Source organism: Gracilinanus agilis, chromosome 2, assembly GCF_016433145.1.
Source record: "Gracilinanus agilis isolate LMUSP501 chromosome 2, AgileGrace, whole genome shotgun sequence".
Taxonomy (NCBI): Eukaryota; Metazoa; Chordata; class Mammalia; order Didelphimorphia; family Didelphidae; genus Gracilinanus; species Gracilinanus agilis.
Window position 1 is genome coordinate 157,226,002 of NC_058131.1, and position 20,841 is coordinate 157,246,842.

Below are 20,841 nucleotides of genomic sequence, written 5' to 3' on the forward strand. Positions count from 1 at the left end.
TCCCATAAAGTGGGGAAGGGTTAGGAAGTGACATGGAAAAAGGACTATAAAAAGTCTTGAACTTCCTGTCCAAGGGACTTCTCCTTTGGAGTTCTTCTTTGGAGTCTTTGCTCCTTGGATCTTCTCCTTTGGACTTCTTTGGAGGACAGCTTCTTGGGGCTTTTGGACTTCGACTTCAACTTGGAGTTTTGGACCTTTTGACTGGAGTTTTTGGCTTCGGGACTTCAACTTTCAGCTTTGGAGCTTCTTGGAGTCAAGGGTTCACTGCTGCCTCAGAGAGCTTAGCTCACAAGGGTTTTTCTACATTGGGATCTTTCCTGGATCCTGCCAGCTTGCTGGTGAGTGATTAGGATTCCCACGTGGAGACTGGAACTCTGTTGGGGAGTGAGCTTCATTTCACCAGATCAGCATTTAGGGTAGGCTAGGCAGTCTCCTTACCTCTTTCCCTTCCACATTTCCCTCTTTTAATTAATATTCCAATTAAACAAAATTGCTAAAAGCTGTTAATAGTTTTCCTGACTTAAGGGAAACCACTTTTTTATGACTCTGTTATTTCATCAAAATTCCAATTTAACCATTATACTATTCTTACTGTGAGTCTGTAGGTCAGAAGCTCAATATCTCTCCCAGAAACCTCAACTATCTTGGGAACCGTGAGAGGCAACATGGTATGGTATAAACCTGAAATCCAGGATTGGCTACTTCCTTACTGGGAAGTAACTTACTGTGAGCCTGAACTTCCCTAGTTATAAAATGTGAGGAATACTGCTTATACTACCTACTTCAGAGGGGATAAAATAAGATTTTATGAACGTTATCAACTTGTGATATGCTAAATAAATCTAAGTGACATGTAATCATGTGCCTCATTAATGTATTTGTTATCTATTGTCCTCTGACTTGGACAGACATCCTCTAGTGATCCAGGTTTTGTCTCATACTTTAGTTAAAAAATAAACTTGGAATTTGACTTTAGCCCCATTCACAGGCAATAACTAAACATAAGAAAACCAAATAATCTAAGAATAAAAATCAGTTCAATGCTGATTTGAAATCTTATTTATGCTTCATTTAGATGTGTTTAAAAAGTTACATTTTGTGGTGAAAAAACTGAGAAATTTTGTGGAAACACAAACTTAAACTGGATTAGTCCTATCTAGTGAGAAGGGGGGGGGAGGGAAGAGAGGAGTGGGTTGGGCCTTTTTAATCATATGCAAATTCTGGGTACTAAACAAAAAGAAGAAAGCTTGCAGTTGCTGCTAGCAAAGCTCCTATGAATTCCGGCCCAATGACTGAAGAGAGCTAAGCACTGTGTTGTGTTATAGGTAATTAATAACTTATAGATAGGCTTATGTAGTGAGTAGGTAAAGACATACCAACTTGGCTGGCTGAGAACATTCTAAGCCCAGAATGTTAAAAGGGGTTTGTCTAGAGAGACTGAGTTGACAGTTTCCTGCTTTGGAGGAGAGGTGTGAAGCTGGGAGCTGTAGTACAACTAGCCTTTGGACTATCTGGGATCTCCATAGAGGGGGTGGATCTGCAAGTCAAGATAGAAGAGGAAGATCTAGGTAGAGTTGGGATCTTTCCTGTAGTTGGTGAACAGCTTCAGGAAATCCTGTACTCCCTAGCCTTTGTGGATTATCTTGCTGTGATCAGAAGTGAACCTGAGTCTCAACATCACCTGAAGTCATCAAGGATGTTCCATGAGATTCCCAAAGCCCCTATCACACTCAGCTAAACCACAGCTGGCTGGCTGTTAGATAGCTTAAGATTAGCTATCCCAACTACCACCATTCTCTGGCAATTGGCTCCCTTAGAAGTTAGAAACCACTCTCCTTCCAATCCCATCCTTACCGCACCATTAAACTTAACTTTATTTAACTTCCTTGTCATTTTCTCTCCCAACCCATCAAGAATCCACAGAGAGTTAAAAGTATCCCTGGTCTGTTTCCCATTCCCCATTAGTTTTATTTGGTACCCATTTCCATTGTGGGGTTTGTGTGCCTCACAGTGTGTCTCCCTGTGTATTAAGCTCCTTCCCTGTCATTTGTCAGTTGTGAGCTGCCATTCCTTCAGTTAGTTTTTCCAGCTGGAATAATGTGCAAAAATCCTCCAATGCTTTTCTACCTGCCCTTCAGCAGGTTACCTGTTGGGAACTTAGTTTCCTCAACTGTAACATGAAAAAACTGGACCTCTGAAGTCCCTTCTAATTCTATTGATATGATCTCCTACTTCATTTTTTCATTTCTGATGAGTCACAAGGAAAAAAGAGGAAAGCAAAGGAACACAAAGAGCACATTTCTACTAAAAACTTTATAAACACAAAAGAGTCTGGTATTTTCTTCTACAGTGATCAGAATAAAATAAAAAATATTGAAAAAGAAAAGCTACCAGGGTTTTGATACATGCTAGAATTATATCAGGGTCTTGAATCCTTGAAGAAGACAAAATAAACACAGTCTGAGTTAGAAAAGTGTGTTCTACCCAATTCTTGATGAAGAACCACGGTTGTAGAGTAAGCAAAATTGATAATAGTTGAAGATCACTGAGATAAGAGTTCATTTGTATCTAGGTATTTGTACATCTTTAAACTTGCTCTACTTGATATTTTGTAAAATAATGGCTAAAAAATATTCTGCTTAGTTACTTTAATAAAAAAAAATTTTTTTAAGAAAAGCATGTTCTTTGACTCCATTATCTGCCTATAGGAAAGTAAGGCTTTAGCAAGGAGTTAACCAAAATGTTTACTGTCTATCCAGGGGTTGTGTAGCAAACTCTTGAGAGTTAGATTTGCAAATCAAAATCTAAAGTGACTGGCAAAAGCCATGTGAATCACATTTATACTTTTTACATTTATTTATACTTATTTGTATAAACAGAGGACTTCTCTAAGTCCTTATTCTGTCAGGTAAGGGATAACATGAGTTTTATCATGTAAATAAATTCACACTTTGTATTATTCAATAAGGAACCATTCTCAGAAAATAATATCAAAAGAGGACATTTCTTATTAAGACAAAAAGAATTTCTTAAGCCAATAAATAACAAGTCTTTACCACTTGACAACAAAGAGTACTGAGATTAATGCATTTTTTTAATAGGTGCCTAAGAATATCTATCCGAGTAGGTCTTCCTTTTAACAAATATACAAATTCAAATTCACATGCCTACATCTGATTTCTATGAAATCTATTCACTCCAAAACCTAAGCTGTTCCTGAAAATGCAAAGGCAGTAGCAGTTGTTCCCCTGCTGCTTGTCGCTTTCCTTTCACACAAAGCATTGAAATTAATCTTCCTGTGGTTAAATTTAGTGTTATTAATTGTACTCAATAATTACAAGCATAGGGGCGGCTGGGTAGCTCAGTGGATTGAGAGTCAGGCCTAGAGACAGGAGATCCTAGGTTCAAATCCGGCCTCAGACACTTCCCAGCTGTGTGACCCTGGGCAAGTCACTTGACCCCCATTGCCCACCCTTGCCACTCTTCCATCTATGAGCCAATACACAGAAGTTAAGGGTTAAAAAAAATAATAATAATAATTAAAAGCATATCCCAGACTAACTTTTGATGCCATCCAATGAAGCCCTTTTACTTTAAAAAACAAAACACAAACCCCTATAATGGAATATAACATCTAGGACTCTAGTTAGGAGCCAGCAAGCCTGGAGTCTAGGCCAGGTCCTGTCACTTGGACAAATTCTTTTATTTTCTATGAGCTGCAGTTTCCTCATCTACAAAATCAGAGTATTTCCACCTACCCTACTCCTAACAAGATTATGAAAAAACAAGCAAGATCATTTTGGTAAAAACGTTCTGTAACTAGTAGAGCCAAGGCAAATCTGAGGAAGTGTTATGACCAGTGGGGGAGTTAAGGCCGTATCTAGGATAACTCAGGGGAAGCCCAATTGTACAGCTTGATATGGGACTAAAGATTTGTTGCCCACATCAACTAGGCTAAACTTCCTTTAAGGATGAGAATTCTCTAGCTAACCACAAAGCCTTAGGAACCAGTTTCTGGCTGTCAGTTGGTAACAAGGTAATCAGGAAGTAAATGTTGTTCCCTGAAACCTTTGGTTATATTTATAAGCACTAGCTTGATTTGAATATGTTTAACCAAGTTATTACTAAGATCTGATATTGTCTTCACAAGTTATTCACTTTTAAATGATCACTATAGGCTTGGAGATTAAACTGGGTTTATTAGGTAAATTGATGGGTAGGTAAAATGGGAGTAGGAGAGAGAATGAAGGTAACCCTGAATAATCTTGCCAAAAGCATTATAAGTTTAAATAATATTTGAATTGAGGAAGATTCCAGGTGCAGAGTCCAAAAGGACCTTGGGGGTCTCCCTCTGACTCCGAAACTGCTAGATGCTGAGCCCAGGGCTATGAAGTCCCTGTTATCAGATACTGCTATAAAACTTGTTGATTTGTTCAAAGATCTTGTTTTGAAATAAAAGCTTATTGGCTGTACCAATATAAAACGTGTTTGAAATGACTAGCAATAAAGGGTAACCCTGTTTGCCTGCCTATAACAAACTCCCTCCTCCCAGGGGCCCAGACAGTCACCTCCTGCCTCCCTAACCCAAGGAAAGAAATGAGCCTTTTGAGGGGTTTGTGACTTCAATATATACCCTGTCCTTAATTGTCACCTTGGCACATGCCCAGGGCTACTTTGCCAGGTTCTGAGTTCCAAAGTGGCAAACTGCTTTTTGTACCTACAGAAAATGGTTGCCAATTTCTGTACATTACAGAAGGTGCCCAGTGTGTGAGTATTTGGATTTGGAAAATTGGGTTTTTTTCCTTAGTACCTAGATAATCAGGTACAAATATAAACAAAATGGTGTAAGGGTTGACCAGATCAATGTCATGAAACTCAAACAGCATGGAGGAACCCCCAAACCATAGATGAGGATATCTGCAAGCCACTTAGAAAACTTAGAACTTATCTTATCAACTTAGAAAACCACATATGAATACTATCTATGTTCTACTATATTTTTATTTAGTTAAATACTTCCCAATTATATTTTATGTGGTTCTGACAGCACTTGGGAGGGTTGCAAAAGCATGCCTGACACATTTGGACTAAGACCACTGTAGGCTTTTCTAGATCTGAATTTCTAAGATCCTATGTTGTGACAGAGTGGCATCAACAGAATCAAATATGGGGCACTTGATTCATCAAGTCAGAAGACCCTAAAGCTAGTATCTTAATTGAATTCTTCAGATCGCTAAACTGAATTTCAGATATACTTTATGGCTATCCAATTGCAGGAAAGTCATATAACTGAATGGAAGGAAAGAAAAGGTTGATAGGGAGGGCCCAAATGCTTTGTGATTATTTGCCATGAAATTTCCTTTCAGCTGTGGTTACACTTGCTCTCCAAATAATCCCACCAGAAGCACTCAGCTAAATTCCCAAATTACCCCAATCAAAATCCAAACAACACACAAATGATATAAAGATTCTGTGGAAAACAGTGCTAGACGACATGCTTTTTCTTGCTGGGAATCAGAATAATTTTTTTCACCAACCAACGAGGCAGAGAATCCATGTAGCTCTCATTCATCTCTAAGTTTTATAGTTCTTGTAGCTAGAAAATATAATGTCTTAGCAATGGAGTCACTACAATGAAATTCTATTATAAATCCATAACAATTTGACTCCCAATGAAGAACTCATTTTCATCTTATAAGTCATTGGATTAACAAGTGTTTATTAAGCAGATGCTTATATGTACAAGGCACTGTGCTGGGTGCTGGGAATATGAAACAATTCCTACTCTCCAGGGATTGAGTTGAGACTGTTAAATTTTGTTTTTACATCAATCATTTCAATAAGATAGCCCCACACATTCCACCCACAAGATGAGCCTCTGTCACAACAAAGAACTGTTAAACAAAATCAACCCACAGTGTCCACTGATGGTCTATACAACATCTTTCACCCACAGTCCCCTATCTCTCCATCTCATGTTTAATTACCACAAATACTTTTCTATAAAAATTTTGCTAGCTACAAGCTACAAGCTTATGACACCAATTTTTATTTTCTGCTTTGTTCATATGGTTTTTTTAATGTATAATTTTTTTGGTCATACTCTTTGCTTTCACTAGAAAAACAAGTTTATTATTTCAGGGTCTTCTTCCTTCTAAAGCTGATTCTACTTTTTGTAAATCTGTTTGAAAATCTAGGTTTATTTACCTGCATTATTGTGTGGAAAATTCTTTGTGTTTAAACAAAAGCTTATTCTCAGGTAAGGAAGAACTAAAATAATTCTCCCTGCCCCTACCAGTTTTTTTTTAATGTTTCATTTCCTTTTTAAAAATATTTGTAATACTCTGAGGTACCAACTCATACCTAGAAGATTGGGTAAAATGACAGCAAAGGAAAGTAATAAATGTTGCAGGGGATATGGCAAAATTGGGACATAAATGCATTGTTGGTGTTGTGAACTGATCCGACCATTCTGAATGTCTGGAACTATGCCCAAAGAGCTTTAAAAGACTGTCTGTCTTTTGATCCAGCCATACCACTGCTAGGTTTATACCCCAAAGAGATCATGAGGAAAAAGATTTATACAAAAATATTTATAGCTGCGCTCTTTGTGGTGGCAAAAAATTGGAAAATGAGGGAATGTCCTTCAATTGGGGAATGGCTGAACAAATTGTGGTATGTGTTGGTGATGGAATACTATTGTGTTCAAAGGAATAATGAACTGGATGAATTCCATGTGAACTGGAATGATCTCCAGGAATTGAAGCAGAGTGAAAGGAGCAGAACCAGGAGAACATTATATACAGAGACTGATACACTTTTGGCACAATCGAATGTAATGGACTTCTCTACTAACAGCAATGCAATGATTCAAGACAATTCTGAAGGACTTATGAGAAAGAATGCTATTCAAATCCAGATAAAGAACGATGGGACTTGGGGGCAGCTGGGTAGCTCAGTGGATTGAGAGCCAGGCCTAGAGACAGGAGGTCCTAGGTTCAAATCCGGCCTCAGACACTTCCCAGCTGTGTGACCCTGGGCAAGTCACTTGACCCCCATTGCCTACCCTTGCCAATCTTCCACCTATAAGTCAATACACAGAAGTTAAGGGTTTAAAATTAAAAAAAATAAAATAAAAAAAAAAAAAGAACGATGGGACTAGAAACACAGAAGAAAAACAATTGCTTGATCACATCCGTCAATGGGGATATGATCAGGGATGTAAACTCTAAGCGATTACCCTATTGTAAATATTAATAATAGGGGAACAGGTCTTGATCAATGACACATGTAAAACCCAGTGGAATTGCTTGTTGGCTACAGGAGGGGAGTGAATCATGTAAACATGGGAAAATATTCTAAATCAATAAATTTTTTTTGGGGGGGAAGCCAAAAAAATTATTTGTAATTAGTTCAATAAATATTTCCCAATTCCATATAAAAAATTTAACATCCATTTTTGAAAATTCTGAGTTCTAAATTCTCTACCTTTCATCTCTCCCCAACCTTTTAAGAAGGTAAACAATATAATATCAATTATACATGTGAAGTCATTTAAAACATTTCCAGATCAGTCACACTGCAGAAGAAAACACACACACAAAAGCAAAAAAAAATAAATGTTTAAAAAGTATGCTTCAATCTGTACTCTGACTTCATCAAGGAACCACAATATTTGTAAGAAAAACCAACACTTGTAATAACAGCAAATATAAATATTATAAATACCAATAGAATTAAGAGAGAATTCCTCTGACAAATTTAGTGTCTAAAGATAGTCTCCAGGGCAGCTGAGTAGCACAGTGGATTGAAAGCCAGGCCTAGAGACAGGAGGTTCTAGGTTCAAAAGGACCTCAAACACTTCCCGGCTGTATGACCCTGGGCAAGTCACTTGATCCCCATTGCCTACCCTTACCACTCTTCTGCCTTGGAGCCAATACACAGTATTTACTCCAAGATGGAAGGTAAGGGCTTAAACAAACAAATAAATAAATAAAGATAGTCTCCATACCTTTTGCTTCCTGTCCATGGCAACTATTCAATTCAGCAAGAAGCTGATTAAATTCCTCTTGGGGAGCAAGCCAGTCATCCTGTAAACATCACATAACATGTAAGATATGATCCTGTTCAATAGACATCTCACCATATTATCATTCTAAAGCCAGTTGGTAAAGATGAATGATGATGACGACAATGATATAACAATAGCTGACATTCAGTGCTTGACTGTATATGAAATATTTACATCTACTATCTTATCTGATCCTCGTAAGAATCCTTTGAGAAAAGTAATGCAAGAAATCATCCACATTTTGCTTATTAGGAAATAAAGGCACTAACTTACTTATGGTCACAAATGCTCTAAAATCATTAACTTACGTTAATTTGGGGGGAGGGATGAGAGGAGCAAGGTGTCTACTCTTATATACAGGAAGTTGTTCCTGGATGACTGAAGCCTTCAGTTACAGTAAACTCTGGTCTCAGTTTTTCTGCTCCGGTCCAATCATATTGTTGTAACTGATATAAGGAACTAAAGTGAGGCATTTAGCCTATCCCCAGAAATGTTCATAAAAACTTCCCAGCAGATGTCACTGACTGCCAAATTTAAGATGGAAGACTAACTGGTGGAGAGCAATGAAAACAGCAACGAATGTGGAGGCACAAGACTTGGGCTCAAATCTGCGTCTGCTACCTACCGGGTGAAGAGCCCCTTGCCCAAGCGACCTAGCACTTTTCTGAGCCTCAGGTTCTTCATCTGTAAAATGAAATGGTTGAATTAGATGACCTCCAAGGGCCCTTTCTGCTCTATAGCTATTCAGCTATGATATTCAGCTACCTCCCCAATGACAATGAAGACAGCATGGAAAAGTCACATCCTGTTTTCCAGCAATTAACTAGCTTACAGTTTTTATCTTGTAAATCTATAAAATCTTCTCCTCAAAAGACTTTCTCCTTTCTCAGACACAAAAGCTGAATTTCCAAAGTAGTCAAAGAAGGGATGCACTGGCCAAGTGGTCACACCCAGGACCAGTACCAGTGTAAGTAAGCTTGATAGGCAGCCACACTGATCTCAGTGTCTTGACAATGAAAAAGGCCAATTTTCAATTATCGGGGCTGAAGAGTGAAAACCTGGGTAACAGAACCAGAATAATTTACCAGTAATAGCAATAACAACAGATGACTTTTTACATATAAATGCTTTAAGCTTTGCAAAGTAGTATACATGCATTATCTCAATATTCCCAACAACCCTTGTAAAGTAGGAACTAAAAGTATTATTCATCCTCGCTTTACAGATGAAGAAATTGAGGCTCACAGATGTCAATGACTTGCCCAGGATCATATAGCTAGTAAGTTTTATATAGATAACAACTGAACCCAGACCTTCCTGATTAACACTCCAGTAACTCTATCCTTTGCATCAATAACTGCAATACTCTATCTTCTATATCATACTAATTCTAGCTTTGAAATGAGTTTTTTCTCTAGAAAAAATATACAGTTCTGTTTTAATTTAATATTAAATTTAGCTTATTATTAAGATTAGTTTCCATTGATTTTGCATCAAACAGGGTTATAGGTCAATAAGAGGAAGGCTATGCAGAACGTCTTAGGTGACAAAGAACCTAGGATTCAAAATGAGTTGCAGTTAACACACAAAATGAATAGAAGACAATCCTGTGACCATCAGTAACTGCCTAAGCAATCAAAGGAAAGGCTTTAGAATGACCATGTGAGGAACACTGCTCACCTCATGACTAGCTGAGGCTCCCAGTCCCAGCTGGTTGTTTTTAACTTGAACTTTAATATGCTCTGTGGCCCCTTGCTCCTGAGCCCCTAGACCCTGTAAAGACAGAAAATAAAGAGGATTTATATTGTATATATACAGTGATGAATAATCACAGCTGAAGATGCTCTGAATGACTGATGACTCACTTGTAAGACAACTGTCCAGCCTGAGGATACCCTTTATAAACTTATAAATACCTTTTAAAAAAATAATCAGATCTATGATTTCATTGGTAAAGCAAACTCCTAGTAAGAAAACTCCCTCTACCAATATGGATTGGTAACCTCTAGGCAACTGACGGTCTGAACAGGGAAGTGCCTTGCTGAGGGTCACACAGCCTGCATGCACAAGGCAGGATGTGTGACTCCTCCTGCCTGAACCTGGCTCTCTATCCATGACAGCCTCTCTACATAATGAGAAGAACAACAATGCTGATAAATGGCAGCTGATGATGATTAGGCAGCACTTTAAAGTCTGCAAAGACTTTATGTATAGCATCTCATTTATGCTTTAGACCACCTCTGTGAGGCAGGTCCTACAGACAAGGAAACAGATGCTCAGAGGGGAAGTGACCTGCTAATGGTCACACCACTAATATACATAAGGGGCACAATTTTAACTCACATCCCTCTGACTCCACACTTTCATAGTTGAAGGCTCTTTCCTCCCTAAAATACCTTTCCTTTGGACCATCCCATCTTCTCCAGCATTTTTTGGCCAAACTTGGAATCATCATTACTCCATGCAGTGTTTCTAGGATCCACAGACCACTTCTGCTTCCGCCGAGCTGTAAGCAAAATGGAAAAGTATCTCTTTAGCAACTTAACCTCTAAATAAAGCCATGCCAAATGAGATACATAAATACATACAGTATAAAGTTTTAAACTATACAAATCTTTCTGGCAAAGGACAGATATGTCAACATTATCGAATTGTCAAAAGAACTGATTTTAGGCCTAGTTTGACAAACAAAGTCAAATACACTGCCAACAAATTGGGAAGATGAGGCACATGAAGTGGACCATTCTGGCTCTCAGCACTTATAATTCACCAGCTACTGTTAGGTACAGCTGCTAAGACTATTGGGGTGTCGGGGAGAGAGGAAGAGATAATTCACTCCGTGAATAAAGGTCAGAGCCTGAATTCTTTAAAAAGAAAAAGATCAAGTTATAAGATCACAGACTTAGAACTAAAAGGGGCCTTAGATATGATCTAGTTCAACCCTCTTCCTTTGAAAAGTCAGTTTTTAATGTTAAGATCTGCATTGTTGTTATTTTTTTTGTTTGTTTGTTTCTTATATTCACTTCAGAGACACAGCCATGGCTGAACAACAATTCTTGTTAAAAAAAATTCTTTTTTGAACTACAAATTCAATATGAATTAACAGAATGACAAAGGAGGCAAAGCCTTAATGGCTATTTCTAGGATGCACTAGGAAAGGCGGCATGAGGAATGAAGGTCCTAACAGCTCTGCTCTGATGAGGCTCTATCAGAATACACCTTTCCATTCTGAGCAGGAAAGGCCTCTACAAGCTGGAGAATGTTCAGAAAAGGATTTTTTTAAGAGATGGTGAAAGGAATGTGGAAAATTCTACCCAAGGATTATTTGAAGATACTAAGGCTTACAAAGGGCATGATGATCTCTGAATATTTGAAGAGCTAAAATAAAGAAGAATGAGATTTGTTATACTTTGACCCCAGAGAGCAGAACTGGGATCTCTGAATAACAAAGTCACAGAAAAGTAGACTGAGGCTTAAAGGAGATCTCTAAAAGTAGAGTGGGCAACCTCTGGAAACAATGGGTTTCTTTAGCTGGAGATCATCAAGATAGGCTGGGTGACTATTTATTGGGGAGAGGTGATAGAAGAGATGGTAGACCATCTTGGACTGGATGGACAGAGATTCTATCTTAATTTAATGCTGTTATCTTACATTATATAATTAGAATCTGGTCCCCAGAACTCTCTCTCCCAGCATCCCACTTTCATTCTCACATAACGTCCTTACGCTTTAGAGATAAAGTTTTGTGTGACCCTGCCCTGCTATCTTTTTTCCCTCATGAACCCAGTTGGGAAAACTTTTCTTTACTCAGGTTTAAAAGAAATAAAAGAACAAAAGGTTTAAAAGAAATAAAAAGAACAAAAGTAAAAATCCAAGTAAAGAAAAGTTTTCCCGACCACATTCTTGGGGGGTTAGGGGGTGGGAAGAGAGTGGGATGGGGTTACACAAAACTTTCTCTCCAAAACATAAGGACATTATGTGAGAACAAAAGTGGAATGCTGGGAAAGAGAGCCCTAGGGACCAGATTCTAATTATACAACAGGAGTAACATAAAAATGAAATATTACACAGGAATTTTTTTTAAAACCCTTACCTTCCATCTTAGAATCAATACTGTGTATTGGTTGCAAAGTAGAAGAGTGGTAAAGGTGAGGCAATGGGGGTTAAGTGACTTGCTCAGGTAGGAAGTGTCTGAAGCCAGATTTGAACTTAGGACTCTAGGCCTGGCTCTTAATTCACTGAGCCACTCAGCTGCCCTCTACACAGGACCATTTTAAAGTTCCTCAGATGAGAGGCACATAAAAACCACACAGCATTACAATTTAACAGGGTCTGTATGACATTTATTTCTTTTTTCATCTAAGATGCACAAATAATGTTATCTTTAGCAACTCATTAATAATCCCTATTATATCCCTACAATGTGTTATGATTAAAAATGATGAGGGCCAAGATTAGAAGGGAGAATAGTACTTTAATAAAAGCCATGCTGATAGATAAATTGACCACGCGCCTGTAAGAAAACCTATTCCAACATCACCTCAGCCATTTTACCTTCCTCTCTTCGCGCGCTCAGGTAGCTAAAAAGGAAGTTCAAAGTCACTTCCTCCTATTTTAAAACAGTCCCTCACCTTGAATACGTAATCCAAAACAGGAAACCCATTGGGGATCACGGGAAATGTAGTTCCAAGTATCCCAAGTGATTTTAAATAACACAAATGATCATGGGTGAGGACAGCATTGTTTTTTAAAACCCTTACTTTCTATCTTAGAATAAATACTATGTATGGGTTCCAAGACAGAAAGGGCAAGGCAATAGGGGTTAAGTGGCCTGCCCAGGATCACACAACTAGGACAGCAGTTTTACCACTGTAAATTTTAGAAAAATCCATATGCCATCAAGCAAGCATAGCAGAAAAAAATCAAGGAGATAAGTAAGCAACATAAGTTGGTTCTGAATTAGTTTAATGGGTAATTATCTATCACCTGTTTTGATGTATATACTGCTAGTTAGCCCAATTATGTTAATTCAATGCCAAGAGTAGTACACAATAAATCTATTTGAAAACTATCATCAGTAAATCTATTTGAGAACTATCATCAATATACAATAAATCTATTTGAGAACTATCATCAGTAAAAAGATGTATAATAATACTATGGTTATTTAGGAATTCTTAGGAAATAAGTAATTCTGAAGAGTCAAGTTTTCCCCAGACTGCTGAAGGCATCTTATGAGCACCAAAACTGTTCATATTTTGCTTTGAGCAGAAAATTTTTTCTAATATGTTATATTTTCCTCCTTTACCAAGAGATACTGAACACAATTTAACCTTTTCTTGAAGACTGTAAGTCATCATTTATTTTACAGTGATGCAGCTGCAAGACTGGGGTGCTCAAAAGACACTTTTGATTCAATACCAAATTATTCCAAATTGCAGTGTTTATTGAATTCCTCCCTTTGTTTTATTCTTTGCTTCCTTCCTTGCTGTCAGATATGATTTCCTGCTGCTGTCAGTCTGTCTCCTTCCCCATTCTAATTTGGTTGTTCTAACCTGTTGTGAGCTTGGAAATCAAATAACTAAACTTGTTAAATATAGGCTTAAAATAAAAGTAGGCTCTAAATAAGGGTTTGAGACATTCCCCTATGGATAAAGTACTTAAGCTTTAGTGTATGAACTTTTTCAACATCAATTACAGACCAGAGGACCTTTTGGTATACTTCCTATTTCCTGTCTTTTTTTATTAAGAGTGATGGCCAAATGGCTGTTCTGGATAGGTTGGTTACTATTTGGTCACCAAAAGTGGTATTAAAAAATATTGAATGTTAGAAAAATCCAGATTTTTGCTAATTATAAAGCACAAAACTTTACTATGCCAAAGGCCAGAACCATTTAAAAGACAAAAACAAAAAACATTTCTAACAATGACTATCAAGTAAAAGTTATGTGCAAGGGGGACCCTGGTTGTCTGGTAGAAAGAGTTTCAGAACACTTGACCATTATTTCTAGCTTCACAGCAGCTAGGTGAAGTTGTTTCAGTTTTTCATGTATAAAGTGATATTAATATCAGCCCTGCCTGGCCCATAAGGATGTCTCAAACACAAAAATAACTATAATCTAAAGGAATACCTTCAAACATAAAACCATAATGCAGCATGCTGTAGTGATAGTCAAAAACAATTTTTTTCAGGTACTATAAAAATATCAAGAGTAACTGTTGGGAGCAGCTAAGTGGTTCAGGGATTCCAGAGCCAGGCCTAGAGACAGGGGGTGGGGGTGGGGTCCATGGTTCAAATTTGGTCTCAACCACTTCCTAGTTTTATTGAACCCAGGCAAGTCACTTAACACCCATGGCCTACCCCTTACCACTTTTCTGCCTTGGAATCAAAACACAGTATTGATTCCAAGAGAAAGTAAGGGGTTGTTGTTGTTGTTGTTGTTGTTGTTTTTTTAAGTAACTATAATTATGCAATATAAATGTCAAATACTATTATAAAAAATCTTTCCAATGCAGGCCATTTGACAGAAAGTCCAATGGTATAGCTAAGCATTCAGTGAAGTACGACAAAATACTTCCACACACAGCTATCTATCTATATACAACCAGAGGCAAATGGAACCAAGCTTAGGCAAACTGGTGAGTGACCTTGAACTCTTCTTTCCTTTTCTTCTGAATGCCACTGAGGTAGAAGAGACAGGATGATACAGTAACTTCAGAGCTGGGAGAAGCCAGAGGCATAACAAGTCAAGTATGGGAGAGAAAAAAGCCAAGGGTTTCCTCTCTTTGGAGACTTAAAAAGGAAAAAGTGAAATGATGAAAAATTATTAAATTAAGGTGTAATAACAAAAAAACAAGTTCTAAGTTGTCTGCTTTTTCTTTAAAAGTTTATTCTAGGCACAGCAAGATGGCTCAGTGGATAGAGCCAGGACTGGAGACAGGAGGTCCTATTACATTCAAATCTCAGACACTTCATACTTGTGTGACCCTGGGCAAGTCAATGCCTTGCCCTTTCCATTCTTCTGACTTGGAACCAAGATATACTACTAATTCTAAAATTAAAAGTAAGGGTTAAAAAAAAAAGCTTATTGTACACATGTCAATAACACCTATAGTCTCCCTCATTCTCTGGTCTATCATTCCTTATTTCCTAAATTCAAAACTTAGAACTATTTTCTAAGTTTTCTAGATCTTCCCCTAACCCATCCCAGTATCTTTCTGCAAATGGAACAAGAAAAGACTTTTGTAATATCCATTTGTCTTTGTTCATCCTCTTAGTTTTTTTTAAGATAACACTCAGAGAAAATGTCCATCAATTGGAGAAAGATTATAATGGAATATTATTGTGTTATAAGAAATGATGAGAAGGATGATTTCAGAAAAATTTGGAAAGACTTATGTGAACTGATGCAAAACGTAGTGAACAGGCCAAGAACACTGTAAACAGTAACAGCAATATTGTATGATGAACAACTGTGAAAGACTTAGCTCTTCTCAGCAACCCAGTGATCCAAGACAATTCTCAAGGACTCCTGATAAAAAATGCCATTGACTTTCAGAGAAAGAACTGATAAGAGTCTGAATGCAGACTTTCACTTTCTTTCTTCATTTTTTTGGTTAGAGTTCTCTTCCACAAAATGGCTAATATGGAAGAATGTTTCATAATATTTCACTATATGGTAAGCTCTATATCAGATTGCTTACCATCTCAAGGAGGGGGATAATTTGATTAAAAGAAAATCCAAAGATTAAAAATTGTTTTACATGTAATTGAGGAAAACATAAAATATCATTTTATTTTTATTTATTTTATTATAGTAACAAATTTACATAAAAGTTTTCCAAGGTTATATGACTCATGTTGTCTCCCTCCCCATTCCCGGAGTTGACAAGCAATTCCCCTGGGTTGTACATGTATTATCACTCAAAATCTATTTCCATATTATTCATTTTTGTAAGAAAATAATCTTGTAAGATCAAAACCCCAAATCATATACCCAAATAAACAAGTGATACATCATATGTTTTCTTCTGCATTTCTACTCCAACAGTTCTTTCTCTAGATATAGATAGCATTCTTGTAGCAAAGTCAACCTTTGATTGTCCCACAATGTTTCAGTTACTGTGCATAATATACTTCTGGTTCTGCTTATTTCACTCTGCATCAATTCATGTAGGTCTTTCCAGCTCTTTCTGAAATTATACTGTCCATCATTCCTTATAGCACAATAGTATTCGATCACCATAATATACCACAATTTATTCAGCCATTCCCCAAATCAAGGGACATCCCCTCATTTTCCTATTTTTTGCCATCACAAAAAGCCAGCTATAAATATTTTTGTACAAATAGATCCATCCCCATTTTTAAAAATCTCTTTGGGATACAGGGATAGTAATGGTATTGCTATATCAAAAGGCACTCATTCTTTTTTTTTTTTTTACTCTTAATTTCTGTATATTGACTCCTAGGCAGATGAGTGGTAAGGGTAGGCAATGAGGGTCAAGTGACTTGCCCAAGGTCACACAGCTGGGTGGTGTCTGAGGCCAAGATTTGAAACTAGGACCTCCCCTCTCTTAGGCCTGACTCTCAATCCACTGATCTATCCAGTTGCCCCCCACTCATTCTTTTAAAGCCCTTTGGGCATAATTCCAAATTACCTTCCAAAATGGTTGGATCAACTTACAACTCCACCAGCAGTGCATTAGTGTCCCAATTTTGCCACATCCCAACATTTATTATTTTCCTTTGCTGTCATATTGGCCAATCTGCTAGGTGTAAGATGGTACCTCAGGATTGTTTTGATTTGCATTTCTCTAATCAAGAGGGCTTAAAACATTTTTTCATATTATTGATAACTTTGACTTCTTTCTCTGAAAAGGGAAATGCCTATTCATATCCCTTGACCAATAAAATATTATTTTAAAAAGATAGTGGTTGATAAATAGCACATGTCTCATATATTATAGTACCTAATGCACTGACAACAGTCAAATAAGAGTTCAAAGTTATTAAAAATTAGAAATTCAACTAGAAACTATTTGCAGCTGTTTTAGAAATTCAGACTGGTAATTTCAGCATTATATTCTCCTATACTGTAGGTTCTTAAATAAACGCTTGCTAATTGATTTCAAGTGGTATTGTGAGGATATTCTTTGCCATTACCAAAGCATCACTGCCATGTGCTGACAGTTTTCCTCAACTGCCAATCCTTGACCATTTTTTCCCTAAACCTGGGCACCTTCTCTTCTCCCTCACTTTTTTTGCTTTCTTTACAGGTTATCTTCCCCCATTGGAACTCCTTGAGGGCAAAGACTATTTTTCTTTTTTTTTCTTTTTTTATTTGTATCTCCAGCCCCTAGGATAGTGTCTGGCACATAAAAAGTGCTTAATAAATACTTCCTGGTTGAAAACTTTTTTTTCCTCAAATTTCAGTTTTAAGACACTTTATTATACACTATTTGACACCATAGAGGCAGTGTTGGATAGTGAATACAGAACAAGCCTTAAGAAAATCTTGGGTTCAATCCTTGTCTTTACCACATCTTGGCAGCTGACACCGGGCAAGTCATTTACCCTCTAATTATTCCCAGGCAATTATCTTAAGAAGAAAAGGTTCAGAGAAGGTACATTGACCTTTTTCATAGAGGAAATTTCTCACTGGGACTTTCCTACTCCAATGAAATCACAGATCCAATTTAAAAAATCAATTAAACCCATTAAATGCTTGGGGTTATGCTAAGTACTGGGGGCAACAGTAGAGTTTTGGCTCCCATATCACATTGTTGATTTGTATTGAACTTGGAGCTATCTCATGATGCCCTAGGAGAGGCAGCATTCAGAATATAGGAGTTAACAGTTCTGTTCTGCTATGGTCAGGCTACATCTGGAATACTAGGTTACTTCCCCATCAAATCAACAAATCCTGCCCAAAAGGAGCTTTCATGTAACAAGGTGATTCAACACATATACACAACAATGTCAAGTAATTTCAAGGGGGAGAGAGTGTTGACAACTAGGAAGGGAGATTAGAAAAGGCATAAATCATTAGAAGTTGGCACCAGAAAAAAATGATAAATTGTATATGACAGAAATATGCAGTAATGTTATTAACCAGATCAATTATCATTTGTATTATACTTTATAGTTAACAAAGAACTTTTCTCTCAAGGGGTAGTACCATATGTAAAGTAGGTAGCATTAATACCATTACCTTATTTTACAAAGTGGAAGACCAGCTCAGAGAATATGTGCCTTGCCTTTGGTAAAGGAGCGGATATGCCCAAACACTCTTGTCTCACATGAAGAGGTGTCCCTTCTCTTTGCCAGGAGTAATGCATCTTCATTTACAAGTGATCCCATTCTATCACATTTCTCCAGTGATGTCCCCCTCTTCTATCCCTTCTCTTTCATTTATTTTCAGTCTCTTTTTGTCTACTGGTGGCTTTCCTATAAACATACCCTCAAAAAACTCTCATTTGGTTCATCTATTCCTACTAGTTATCATTTTACATCTCTCTTTTTTGTGGCTAAATTTCTTGAGGTCATCTACAATAACTGCCTCTACATCTTTTTCTCTCGCTTTCTTCCTGTCTATAGTCTGGCTTCTGCCCTCATCATTCAAGTAAAATTGCTCTCTCCAAAGTTATTCATGATCTCTTGATTGTCAAATCCAAATAGCCTTATCTTTCTTGACCTCTTGGCAGCTCTTAAAACTGTAAATCAACACAGTCTTCTCCTTGACACTCTTTCCCTTAAATTTTCATGGCACTATCCTCTCCTGGTTCTTCTGACAGCTCCCTATCAGTCTCCTTTGCTGGATTTTCATAAGAGTCATCCTTGCCCCTATCCCACTCCCATTTATCAGGAATCTTTTTCTCTTTTCCTTCAATATTATTTCATTTGGTGATCTCAAGAGATCCCAAGAATTCAATTATTATCTCTATGCTGATGAAATCTCAAATCTATTTATTCATCCCTAACTTCTTGGCCGACTTCTATCAAGTTTTGCATTTCCAACTGCCTTTCAGACATCTCCAACTGGATATCCAGTCGAGATCTTAAACATTTCATTTCCAAAACTAAACTCATTTTCTTTCCCTTCCTTCCCTCTTTCTAACTTCTCTGTCACTACCATCTTCCTGCTCACTAGGACTCACATCCTAGATGTCACCATCATCTTCTCTGTCTCCCTTCCATCCTATACTCAATTCGTTGCTGATTTCATCTTCCTGACATCTCTCATAAATGCCTCCTTCTCTCCTGGCATTGCCACCATTGGTAGAAGCCCCCATCACCTCACACATAAACCCCTGCTATAATCTACAGATGGGTCTCCTTGGCACAAATCTCTCCTTACTCCTGTCCATTTCCACTTAGCTGTCAAAGTGATCTTCCTAAAACACAGGTCCAACTATTTCATTCTCTTAATCCATAAACATCAATGGTTCTTTATTATCTCCATAATTAAATACAAAACCCTCTGTTTGGTGTTCAAAACCTTTCCCAGCACCACTCCCCAAACACTTCAATTCAGTGACACTGGCTCTTTTACCTCCCAACTTTTTTTTAGTTTTAGCGTTTCCACAGGCCAACCCCCACGTGTGGGATGCTTTATCTCCTCATTTCCATCTCCTGGCTTCCTTCAAGTACAACCTAAAATCTCACCTAAAGGAAACCTTTCTGACTCCCATTAATTCTAGTTCATTCCTTCTGTTGATTATCTCCAATTTATCCTATCTGAACATAGTTGTTTGCATGTTGTCTCCCCCTTGAGCCTGAGAGGTCCTTAGGAGCAGGGACTGTTTTTTGCCTGTCTTTGTATCCGCAACACTTAGCACAGTGTCTGGCACATAAAAGCAGCAAAAGAAATGATAGTGACTTATTAAATGGCGTGTGCCAGGTTTAAGACTTAAACCCAGATATTCTGCCTGCAAATCCACTGCTTTCCCAGGATTACCAGGGTCACGATTATAGCTGGCATTAATATAGTGCTCCAGAGGTTTGCAAAACACTTTGCTTTTTCACAATGACACTGAGAGGTGCTATTATTATTCCCATTTTGCAGATGAGAGAATTGACTTTCCAAGATTCACACGATTGATAAGTGTGAGTCAGTATTGAAAACAGGTCACCCTGACCCCAGGTCCAACGTTCTATCTACGAGGTGCTTCAAATGTCACACTTTCTTTTCTTTTTTTTTTTTTTAAACTTAAAAAGCTCGCAGCACGGAAAGGCCCTGATGCCATAGAGAAGGCAGAGACCACCACTAAGCACAAGAAAGTGTCGTGGCCACTCCTGGGCTGAGCTGCACAAGGGAACCTTCCAAGGGTGCCCAGGAGTGGACACCAGGACCTCTGTGAGACCACGAGCCCGCGTCCGTTCGGCCCCAGGGGCGCCCCCAAAACAGAGGGAACTCACGTTCAGCCAGCATCGCCATTCTGGAGGAGCCCAAAAGCCACAGGCCCCGGCCCTGGACCACCGAGTTCTACGACAGACTGGCTAAAACCTCTGCTCCCCGTAGCCAGGCTGGCTCGAAAAACCCGGCACTGCACGTGGGCTCCGAGGTAACACCGGCAGCAGCTGCGCGATCCGATGACGACACAGGCACGCGACGACTTCACGCTAGCGTCAATGATGGGGCGGGGCTAGAGGAAAGGAGGAGGCGGGGCCGGAGAGGAGGAGGGAGAGAAAAGCTGTGGGGTGAGAAGGAAGCTTTTTACCACCAAGTCTTAGAGCTGGGAGAGGCTTTATTGATCATCGAGTCCAA

The 20,841-nt window shown here is 38.2% G+C and overlaps 1 protein-coding gene across 2 annotated transcripts in view; it reads right to left on the minus strand.

Annotated features, from left to right (window-relative positions):
• Positions 1 to 20,636, minus strand: part of PINX1 (PIN2 (TERF1) interacting telomerase inhibitor 1) — an 89,645-nt gene extending 69,009 nt beyond the window's left edge. For both annotated transcript variants that reach the window (XM_044660804.1, XR_006505357.1), the window contains exons 1-4: positions 20,493 to 20,636; positions 10,468 to 10,577; positions 9,752 to 9,844; positions 8,012 to 8,090 (exon numbers count right to left, since the gene is read on the minus strand). In XM_044660804.1, the coding sequence (XP_044516739.1) occupies positions 8,012 to 8,090; positions 9,752 to 9,844; positions 10,468 to 10,577; positions 20,493 to 20,511 (301 nt within the window). In that variant the 5' untranslated portion in view covers positions 20,512 to 20,636. The remainder of the gene's footprint in view (positions 1 to 8,011; positions 8,091 to 9,751; positions 9,845 to 10,467; positions 10,578 to 20,492) is intronic.
• Between the last annotated feature and the right edge of the window lie 205 nt (positions 20,637 to 20,841).